General features: G+C 43.7%; 1 protein-coding gene across 3 annotated transcripts in view; it reads right to left on the bottom strand.

Moving 5' to 3' along the window:
- Positions 1 to 649: 649 nt before the first annotated feature.
- Positions 650 to 11,689, bottom strand: part of dnm3a (dynamin 3a) — a 60,858-nt gene continuing 49,818 nt past the window's right edge. For 2 of the 3 annotated variants that reach the window (XM_036141426.1, XM_036141427.1), the window contains 6 exons: positions 10,147 to 10,256; positions 4,730 to 4,841; positions 3,966 to 4,109; positions 3,510 to 3,733; positions 2,158 to 2,319; positions 650 to 1,009 (listed from right to left, as the gene is read on the bottom strand). In XM_036141426.1, the coding sequence (XP_035997319.1) occupies positions 976 to 1,009; positions 2,158 to 2,319; positions 3,510 to 3,733; positions 3,966 to 4,109; positions 4,730 to 4,841; positions 10,147 to 10,256 (786 nt within the window). In that variant the 3' untranslated portion in view covers positions 650 to 975. Of the gene's footprint in view, positions 1,010 to 2,157; positions 2,320 to 3,509; positions 3,734 to 3,965; positions 4,110 to 4,729; positions 4,842 to 10,146; positions 10,257 to 11,689 lie in introns of those variants that run through there. The other variant, XM_036141428.1, reaches the window with a different exon arrangement.

Below are 11,689 nucleotides of genomic sequence, written 5' to 3'. Positions count from 1 at the left end.
TGGATATATATTCACAATTTACAAAGCAGATAACATTTCGGCCATTAAACCCATAAATACAAAGGCATTCTGCTTTAATTCTTTTCAATGTACACATAGTTAAATTCTGAAATTAGGCTGTAAATATGTCCAGTTTTTAATGGAAATTGCTCTGGCTCACCAAGTATGCACTCGTGTATGACTTTTTACCATATGGATGCTTGAATATATTATCTCAGACTATTAAGTTAACTTAAAAAAGATTTCCACCAAGCCCTAGCAATGTTGCTGTAATGATATGTTGCTGAACAGGGGTAGAAAAAAAACTGAACAGCGAGAGAAGGTCTGGGTGTATTTTCTCTCATTATCCACAAGGATTCTCAAAATTGTATACCACAGTATTGCTCAAGACGCTGTTTAAGGGGATTTTCAAACTGCAGCCTATTGCAGATCAAGCAGTAGGAGCAAAATGGCAGCCGACTTCCCCATGGAACAGTTTTTAGCCCCCACAGAAATTTGTGACTAGGAGAGACCATTGCCCGCTCCGACCCTCCTTGAAGGATGCTCGGCTGAAAATGTCCAGCAATGCAATCACATTCCCAAAAAACAAAAACAAATTTTTTTTTTACTCCCAGGGGAATATAAGAAAACATGCGGAAAATAAACTCATTTTTATTCACAAACGATAGAACCGAAAATACATTTGCATTTTTCTGTAGTTGAATACTTTCAGGCATATTTTTTAATATAATACATAGTTCAGGCACTTGAGAAATATCAGCAGACAGCCACGCACATTCCAGCTTTTAACAGCCAGACATATTATATACAAAACAGGCTCAGGCCGGAGTGAATTTTGCAGACATCAGTTCCCAGCGGAGAAGTGGAGAAGCCCAGGAAAGGGCTTCAGCTGGATTCTACATCACGCAGGACACCGGCGCTTCTCGGCAGTGGTCACAGGAGCCGAGGGACAGAGGAGAGCTCTGTGGGGCAGACCTATTTCACACCTGGGATCGCTGGGGGTTGCCTCCTGGAGAGAAGGTCAGATACAATATAAGTATTAGCACCCAGTCTCTTTAAAGTCTTACAACAAATGCCTTCTAGACCCCCTTAATGCATTTTAAATATATTGAAGAAAAATCTTTTGAGCTAGATGATTTGGGCAAACAAACTTTGGTCCGAGCTGGAAAGCGTGTTATTTGATTCCTTTTGGAGAAACCAACACGAAGTGGCCTTAATTGTGAGCTAGATGGTAAAAGTTACATGTTTTTTCTCAATAAAAGTTCCAAAAACCTGCCATGCTTTTGTATTCAGCCCCCTTTACTCTACCACTTGATAACAGCAAATGCATCCAACTGCCTTCTGAAGTCACCCAATAAATAAAGAGTGTGCCCCAGTGTCATTTAATCTTGGTATGAATGCAGCTGCCGTGTGGTGGTGAAGGGTATGAATACTATTGCGAGACATTGTATAGATTATTTCTATTTGCTAACTCCACATCATGGTTGCGAGAGTCATTCGTCCTAGCCGGTATATGTTACAACGCCGAGAATAAAGAGGAAAATAATAATAATAGACGTACAGAAATACTGCAACGTGCAAAGGCTTCTTAAAGGGAGGTTGGTTTGGATGGCAAGAGGCGGTAAAAGAAAGACCGAGTGCGAGAAAGAATCTAAGGAACCATTGGAGAGCACAGAGGAAATGAGGCAGAGAGAGAAAGGAGAGCCACGCCAAAAGCAGGGGAGGAACCAGCATGAAGAAATGAAGAAAAAGTACGAGAAAAAGGCATATGGGGAGAAGGAAAAATAATTGTTTCTGCATGAGGGGGAACTCTGAACGGCCATAAAACAAATGCATGCTTGGAGAAAGGGGGGGGGGGGGGTTGAATGACTGATGTAAAGATGAAAACTTGACAAAGAACCGAGCCTGTTGTTTCTGGCTCCGGTAGAAAGCTGCAAGAAGAAAAGTCCTGTCTACCGAGGCTGTTGGGGAAGGGGAATATGAGAAACACATTTTTCCAGCAGACCCCCACCCAGCTCAAATATCAACTCTGCCCCTGTGCCTCTGCAGAGGACCTGGTGATTGGGAGTGTGAGTGCCTAAATACCCAGACCTACGGGGTCAGTGTGGTTCAACAGGTTTGCTTTTGGGGGACCATTTCCCCCCGTTTCAAAGTCACCTTGGCACGCTGGCTGCGACGCGGTTATGTTGTCCGGTGAGCTGCTGAAGACCATCGGAGGAAGAGTTGGGTCCGGCGGGAGCTAGGCGAGGAGCCGGCGGAGCATGGGCTCGAATCACTGGCCTGCCGGCGGTCGCTGCTGAGTCTTTACGATGCCTTGAGCTGGATTGAGAAGAGAACCTCAAATAACAACCTAAAGTTCACCCCCTTAAATACAGCATCCATGTTCTGCACACACCCTGTTAACACGCCAGGCTGTTGTGATGGTGAAACTATGCAACCAGTCTGCACAGCCTAACCTACTAACGCTTTGTTTGAAACACCTTCTGGTTCAGTTTCAGCATCCAGCAGGATCTTCGCCCGCAGATGTGAGCCCAAATCCACATCTCTTGTGCACGGCCCTCTTTACATGACCCTACAGACTTTCTGTTGAATTTAGTTCTGGACTCTCACTGGACCGTTCCCAGAGCCGTTACTTTTTCCTCTCGTGAAGTCACTCTTTAGTTTCTTTGGATGTATGCTTGGACTCTCTGTGATGCTGGAAAAAAAAAAAGAAAAAAAAGAAAAAACTTCTTCCCCTTCAAGCAGAAACCTGAAGGTTTTGGGCCAGACTGACTGGTACTTGAACTTTCCACTATTTCAACCAACGTGAGAATAAAACAGTGTCATCTGGAAAAGGTAACCCGAGATCATGATGGCGCCACAAGAGCTGTCAGATAAAAGATCAGCTATGTTTTAATCAGATCAAAGCACATTTTCCTACAAGGGTTCAGGAGACTTTTGCCAGGCCTTGACATTTGTCTTTGGCAGAAAGGAATTCTGTCCAACAACCCTACGTCCTGTATGGAGAATTAGAGGAGATTGTTGTCACCTGTAGGACACAACCCAAGCTTGTTTGGAAATGTCTGCAGGTCTCCCTGTGTTGCTGTAGACCTCTGGAAATGTTACATTTTTCCCTTCTCCTGACTGATACCTTTGTACAATAAGATTCCTTTCAGGCTTTGTAACTTCTCTGCAAACCGTGGCATTAACAAAAGGATGCAAATGAGTGAATGTGAGGAAATTCCCTATGACTGTATTCAAGAACAGAGAAGGCTAAAACTCAACCAGACTCTGCTTCAACAAAGTGTTAGTTTAGCAGTTTGCACACAATAAGATAATTGCACCTTTTCTTTTTCTTTCTCAGAGAGGCTAGTTTTTTTTTCTTTAATTTGACTGTGCAGGATGTACGCCGAAGAAAGTTTAAACATTATTTATCAAAGTTTCATTGATCACGTTAGAAAAAAAAAGCAGGCTTTTTAACATGGGGCGTCTACGCTCTCGAGAGTCCCTCAGATTGTCCACGTTTGTACCTCAGGTGATGTATCCAGGAAGAGTCGACGGGGGGAGGCAGCGGGGTGGTGAAGGTAGAGGTGGAGATCTCCCCGATGACGGTGAGCGCCTCCTTCAGGGCAGAGTGTTTGCGGAGCACTTCCTCGCGGTGCTGCTTCTGCTGCGGTGACTCATCCATCAGAGTTGAGCATTCCCCCAGAGCGTAGAGCTGCGCCAGCAGCTCCGAGCTAATGAACTCCTTCACCTACACACAGGGACCGGACACCGACGTGACCAGCTTCACCCAGGACCGGAGCAAGACAAACTCTTTTCTCTGAATTTCCTTTTTCACTTTAGTCATGTACGTGGGAATAATTTTAAAAGAGAATGCATGAATGTTTGACAAAAAAAGAGGAAAAAAAGTTTTAGGGGTGAAATTAGAAGATTTATAGAGACTATAGCTAGGGTTGAAAGAACAAACGATGTAAATAGCTTACACTATTGATCATGAGGTGCATGATGGTCTTTGGCATTAAATCCCTCATGGTCTTATAGATGATGCTCATGTAGGAGTCCACCAGGTTACGGATAGTCTCCACCTGCCGCTCCAGCTGAGGGTCTGAACTTTGCTGCCCATCTACCTGTGTGACACACAAATATTATTATTATTAGATATATTAGCACACACCTGACGTACTATGCAGCACGCACAGAGCTCTCAGCTTTAACTAAAGATGTATAGTACAATGCAACGAAGTGCAGGAATAAAGTTACTCATTAACCTGCATGCAGGCCAATAACCTGTCACGTATATATAGTCAGGAAGAAACGCCATCGACAGAAAGAGAACAGGAACATAAAAGATGGAGGGAGAGGAGGAGGGGGGAGAAGAAAGAAAAAAAAAGTTGAGCGGGTAAGGGATGGGGAGCTGCTGATTAGAAACAGACTAGAACACACACGCGCACACATATTGCGGTGACATCACGGACCAAGAATGCGGGCTAAAGAGCCAACGACAGAGCGGGATGGAAGGGGTGGAGGGCTCACTTTTTCACTTTGGCAAAGGGTGGGAGAGAAGGGGGAGCATGGAGAGAGAGGGTTCTGGGGTTATTCCTTGGGTTTAAGGTCAGCGAAGGCAATGGGTGCATGGGACCAAAGGGAACGGTGCATGCAGGTGGTGACCCCCCCCCCCCCTCCCACCCGCGCATCAAGGGTCACGCTTTGATTTATTTAGGCTGAAATCAGGGGTTAAAGTACTGACGGCGATTTTGTCGGGGTAGACTCCGGCCCGCAGCAGAGATGCCTTCCAGCTGTCCAGCTCCTCCTGGGAGTTACACGCCAGCTCCAAGCATTTGTAGTCCTTGTACACGTTTCTGCAATTCATTATAGTAACGTTAGAGGAGAAAAAGACAAAGAGAGAGTTCAAAATCCATATTTGTGAAGAAACGTTTGCAGTGCCCCTTAAACTCATTCATATCTTTCTTTTTGTTGTTGTTTCCATTCAGTCATGTAACAAACAGTTTATTTGCATGCTATGTGGCACGTCGCTCTAGCTGCTAGACCAGCCAATTATAATGTTTAACTGTGGCGTGGCAGCAGAAGAAAAATAGGGGATTCACATTGTTTTGAACAAATGAAATCAGAAAAAGGTGCCGTGATTTTCTTTCCAGCCTCCATTACTGCAATGCCCCCCTAAGTAAATTCCAACTCAACCTCCTGCCATTGAAGCCACCGAATTATTAAACACGGTCCATCTGTGTATAAATCCAGCTGTTCTGTGAAGGCCTCGGAGGTTTGTTGGAGAACATTGGTGAACAAGTAGCATCATGAAGACCGAGGTACACAGCGGAGAGGTCAGGGAGAAGGTTGCGGGGACATTTATTGCTGGGTTAGGTGAGAAAACAATAAGCCGAGCTTTGAACTCCCCACAGAGGACCGTTCAGTCCATCCTCTGAAAACGGAAAGCATTTGCAAAGCTACCTAGACATGGACATCCACGTCTAATGATAGCAAGCCGAGCATTAATCAGTGAAGCAGCCAGGTTGTCCATGGTAACTCTGGCAGAGCTTCAGGGATCCACAGCTCAGGAGGGAATGTGCTGACGGGGCGCCTATGGATGCTATCTGTCATGGAGTGTTACGCTTCATAACAGGGTGTAAATCTCCCACTCATCCCTGTACTTCATATTCTTAGGTCTACTGGGCGTCCGATATCGATTCACAGACAGACGCGTTGGTACGTTTTCATTTATGAAGCTATTCCTGGATTGTTCCCGCCTTATTTATCCTCCTAAATGTCACTAGACCACGGGGTGTACACAGTTTTCAGCAAGTAGTAGAGGGTCAAAAAGAAAGAAAGAAAATACCCCTTATGAATTATGTTGTGAATTTTTCTACCTGGTCTACAAAATGTTATCATCTTAATTAAACAAATTAAATCAGATTTTCTGTAAGTAATTGATGCGTAAATCATTGCAGATCCAGAAGTTAAATCGGGTTTTGCTGTACTGGTCACCCAGTTTGCTAATTACTTTGAGCTTGACTGAGAATTTATTTTACTTGGGATCCTCACTTTTTTGAAAATCATTGCTGCATTTAGGGAATTTTAATAAATGGATTCAAAGCAGATTTTAATGCACCAAAATTTGCATTTGAGGAAAAGTCATCAGACTGATGAAAGTTATTTTAATACTATGATTTTAAAGGGAATGTGAAAATTGTGGTTATAAAAGTCAAATACCTTGTGTTGACCTAACATTTTCAACTGTAAGATTTTATCTTTTGTGTAACAACTTTGCTCTGATTAAAAATAGATAAATAAATATAAAAAAATAATAATATATGTTTCCATCTACACCAGCCACCTATGCTGGCCGGCCGTGAAAAATCAGTACAGGTGCCACAAATGGCCCCCGGGCCACACTTTGGACACGCCTGCACTAGACAGTCCATCCGCAGACTTTGTTCTCAGGACATCGTCTCCTGATTAGAAGGACGATCAGAAAAAAAAAAGCCATTTTCTTGCTCTGCCCCATCAACTTGGACCGCTCTGCAGCAGGATGTGAAACTATCCACGTTGATTCTTCAGGGACAATTTAAATTTATTTTAAGAAACACAGAGAAGGCCTCCTTCAAAACCTGCTCTGGTTTTTAGGGCATAGTTTATTAGCTTATCCAATCTCAATCAAATGTTTTAATTACCGCTTTTGTTACAGTGTTTGTAACTCCTTGCTGTTGTTTTTTGCTTCAACCAAACATGTCTGTCTTGTAAATAAGATATTAGATCTCACGGAGACAACCTGCATACAAACAGGTAAAATAAAACAAAATAATATTAGTTGTGCAATTGACAAATCTGTCTGTGAACCTCCTGAGATGTACCTGTAGTTAAACAACATGACTGCCGCTGCTTCCCGTGTTACACTGTAAACGTCACCAGAACATCCAGACCCTATAATTCAGCCTCCATTAAACACGAACACGTTCTAAACATTGCTCTCTATGCTGACGGGTTCTCATGATTTCCGTCTTCAGACTCGGTTTGAACCAAAAAAAGCAAATAAAAAGGATTATTGAGTCATCAGAAACGAATCGTACAGAACAATGTTTTCTAATTTACTGTGTGAGGACTTGTTAAAGTCAGACTCGTCTCTTAGATGATTGGGTGCACTGTAACGATTACCGCAGCATGATCGTTCTGTGTGAGCCAAAACTAGATCAGACTTCATTTGGGAACCACAAAAGGGAGCAGAGTTTCTTGTGAAAAAAAAAAGAAAAAAGAAGCAGAAAACATTTCTGCGGCTGGGCCGTATTCAGTAGTGCTACGTGAAAAATTCTCCACGATCAAACCAAGTGTGAGAAGAAACTGATACACAAGAAGACCAAGATAAGCCTTTTACAGACTTCATGTTTATGCAAACTAGACACGAGTCAGGATGAGATTCTCACAGTAGGAAATGCCCGGGGGAAAATATCACAGCTTTACTGTTTTCACACAAAAAAATACTCAAATGTATAAGATGTCCTTGTTTTTATTTAAAAGAGAAAAGCAATAATTATTACTGACCCTGCTAAAATAATATAACAACTTGATTGTTACAGTTATAATAATATCTGTAACATGTATTAATCGGCATTTCTAAAAATAGACTTAAGTTTATTTATTTTTTTGGATTTGCTGGTGTATCATTCTTGATCCGACTTTGCACTGTTTTAGTCAATGCACCTTTAGGTATGCATTGATGTTACCAGACCCTTGCTAAATAAATGTTAAAAGAAGGGATTCGTTTTAGAGTTCAGATTTGCATGAGTCACAACTTCAGTTCAATAGTAAAAAATAAATCAGTTTGCATCTAGTAGATATATAAATGATAAGATGTTACATTGAAGACAGTTAAGTGGAAGCAAGAAAACCCGCCAAATACTTGATAATGAAATCCAGGACATATTCTGATAAGTTACTCTTGATACATAAATGATCATGCTTATTTTGCTGTAAAGCAGAAAAACAAATCTGTTTCTCAAACTCTAGTTTGAGGGCGATAGGTCGCTTTTCTTCAGTCGACACGTCACGACTATCGGATTCTTCCGTCTGGGAATATTTTCAAACACCCGCTCTTCTCTTTCTGATGCTGATGACCCGAGGAAACAGAGCTTTTCCAAGCTGTTGGACCAAGACTGTTTACCACATTACCTGTGAAAAGCAACTAAAGGCGTTCTTTCTAAGCATTTTAGCCTCAGCGGTCCCTGGGCTGCTGTGATTATATTGCTGTGATGTGTTTTACATTATGTTATATTCTAATTTTTTTTTATTTCTCTTTTCAATGTTCTAAAATGTATGTTACTGTGCAGCTAAATCACTAAAATGTCCTTACTTTACTTATTTTGTAAGCGGGAGGAGAATGTAGGAGCCTTCTTTCAGCTGGCTGTCTCTGTTTTACTTTAAGCTACATACAGTCGGGGGGGGGGGGGGGGGGGGGGGGCTGGGGGTCCGCCCACTCTTTCTGTGGCGTCTCATCACAAGGACTTGTGTAAATGTAAAACCTTGGGATGCCTTGATGCAAGTAACAGGCCCTAATGGAAGCGTTCAGGAACAGTCGTACACTTAAAGGAGCACGGGGTTTTTTTTTTAACCTCCATCAAAGCGCTTGACAACCTTTGCTGTCGTTACCGTCGTGTACCTTCCCACGTTTAAAGCTCATCTTTCACTCAGTCTTCGCCCTTAAATCTCACACCCACATTATCCCACGTTACTATCTCCCTGCAGTGGCTGTCAAGCCAGCACGGCAAAGTAAGACACAACTTCAGGCTCTGGAGCGGGCTGCGGCCCATCTGTTGAACATTTTTCTTTAATCGCCTAGTTGTTTTGTTGTTCCCTTCTCACATTCGGAACATGCAGCAATTAACCTCAAATATGCGAAACCTTTGTATATAAAGAAAAAGAAAAAAAACAGCAGGAATACGGAAGAGAAAGTGGAACGGCTGAACCAAAAGAGAAGTTTATAGAAAGATCAGGAAATGGGCTTTCAGTTTGTGGGCTTATAACTGGTCTACGATGGCTGAGGCTAATATGTCAGGGCGTGGTGGCTAACGCACGGGGAGTAAGGCCAACCATGACAATACTGGAGCGCTATTACGCTACAATAAAGACGCCGACATCTGCACGCACCAGTGAGCACACACTCTGAGCGTTCTCTATTCTGATTTAGCGCGAACATCACGCTGTTGCTCTTGTTCTTGTTGCAAGCCTCAGCTCAGCTCCTAAGTTTTGGGAGGTTGTTTTTTTGGGGGGGGATTTCTGCAGAGCCACAACCGCCTGAGATTTGAAGTTTCCTGAGGGTTTTGATTACTGTCATGCAGGGACAAAGCAACTGCTATGTCTGCCCCCCCCACTCCACACACAAACACAGAAAGAGAAACAGAGACCATAAGGGCTCAGGGAGAGAGGTGGGGAGTGGGGGGCGCCACAGGACAGAGTCTGACACATTCCTGGCTGATGGCTCTGATACTCTCTCTCGCGCCTTCTTTCTTCTCCCTGCACTTCCAATTCTTCTCTCTCCCTCCTTTTTGTGGTGAGTCGAGCAATTCTTTCCAAACATGAGCAGCCTCATCTCTGATCCAAGCTCTCTGGCTTTGATTAGCTGCTTAATGAGCCTGCCGTCGGTATGCTGCGGTCCACAGGCACACTCTTCGCAAAGGCTGCATGCACGAACGCACAAACGTCCGCAGGCACCTTCAAACCCGGGCTTTTTGCGCCCTAATCCGGCGCAGGACAGAATTATAAACAAAGCCCATATGCTTTTGGTACGATCAGCCAGGCTTTGGGTCAGCTCCAGCTCCTAAACACTGCTGTTCTCATTTCTCCACCGCCTTTCCCTTGGTCTCCGTTTCACACACATAAACTCTGCCCTCAACAGCCTGGGACATTGTCCAGTACCCAAATGGATATGCATTTACTTCAAGTGGCAAAGCTGAATGAAAGAGGGTTAGTGGAAGGGCAAACTACCGCTCTGACATCTCCTCCTTTTCCCTCGCTGACAGTGTCCACCCTCAGAAAATGTCCCCCAAAAACGTGAACACGCAGGTGACACGAGCAGCACTCCCGCCTCTGACTCAGACGCTGACTCACCAAACAAACACAGACGCGCGCTCATGGACGCACGCACACACACACACAAACCTTAACTCCGTGTTGAAGATAGCAAAAACAAACTTGCTGGACATGAAGCCCTTTTCCACATCTCTGAGCCTTAAGTTGTCCAGGGGAAGCATGTACTTCTTCTCCTTTTCCTGGAAAAGAGAGCGTGGAGAGATAAAAGTTTGACAGAGGCTCGCGGAGTAAAATATGACATCACAGAAAGGCAACATTAGTGTTGATAGCAGGAAACAACAGAGACAGTGAAGCAGGTTCACTTGGGGGCCAGAGATAAAAAAAAAAAGTTGGCTGGTCTTACATAACGGCCAGACAAAATATAAGTGTTTCCCCTACGTGCAAAAGAGAAAACCACCAACACTGTGCCTCGGCCTGAACATGTGATCCCGCACTGTAACACAAGGTGGAGGGAGCATCATGTTGGGGGGGAGAGCTTTTTTAACAGGGGGAAGGTGGTCTGGCTTGATGCAGGGAGCTGAATACTGGCCACTTCTGACTTCTTAAGACCTTAAATATAGATATAAATTCACTTTGTCATAGGATAGTGACCATGAACCTGTGATCAGCACCGGTTCAGGTCAAAAACAAATCATCTAATAGATTGGCCCAGTCAGAGCCTCTAGGCGTAAATATGAATGGAAATGTGTGTCAGTACTTAAGAGCTTCCGTCCAAAGATGCTCTCCATCTAAGAACAATGGACCAAAAAAAGTCTGTAGATGTGCAAAACTGGCAGAGACATCCCTGCTGCTATAACCCAGAGTGGTTTTACAAAGGACCGGCTTTTTAGGGTGCCACACCTTTTCAGATTTGTTCGAGGAAAACACTTTGAAATCAAAGTACCGCTTTCCTTCCGCACTACTGTGTGTTAGTCCATCCTGTAATATCCCAACAAACTACATTGAACCTTATTATTTGAACTTGACAAAATGTAAAAAAAAAAAAAAAAAAAAAAAAAAAAAAAAAAGGTGAGCACAGATTTCTGTTCTGCATATAAAGTAATGTTTCTGCCACTCGCTTTCTCGCTCACAGGTAAGCGACACCAGAGAAAAGGGGCAAAGAGATCCCAGCAAGTGTAGGAGTTTCTACATCGAGATTCCTGAAAGGCAGAAAACAGCTGAAGGGGCTGAGAAGCCGGTGTGAGGGGAACCAGACAGTATGGAGGCAGGGTATGATGTAGAAGTGAAGAGGAGGAGGGAGGCAATGAGGGGAGTACAAAAAAAAAAAAAAAAAAAAAAGCAAGAAAGATGCCGGGCCCACATGTGAAAGTCATTAGTCAGGACTAAAGCTCTAACACAACATTTCTCCTGAAATGCAGCCCTTCCCCCTCATCTTTCTTCCCCAGCCGCTCTGACTAACCTTGGAGGAGAGGCCTTCCAGAAACACTAGTCATAGGGACAGCCATGGGTGTTGTAAAGAAAATGATGGCATCCATAGAGTTGGGTTCTCAGAGGATCTGCTAACAGTCCTGGATGCTCTGTGAGTAAAGATGTGGAAACGTGTGGAACGAGATTTGACACTACATTTAGGTCTTCCCTCTCTGAGTGCTCCCCTGAACCCTATGACTCTCTT

The sequence above is a fragment of the Fundulus heteroclitus genome, chromosome 9 (genome assembly GCF_011125445.2).
Source record: "Fundulus heteroclitus isolate FHET01 chromosome 9, MU-UCD_Fhet_4.1, whole genome shotgun sequence".
Taxonomy (NCBI): domain Eukaryota; kingdom Metazoa; phylum Chordata; class Actinopteri; order Cyprinodontiformes; family Fundulidae; genus Fundulus; species Fundulus heteroclitus.
The sequence above is the reverse complement of the archived record's forward strand: the minus strand, read 5'-3'. Positions and strand labels throughout refer to the sequence as shown.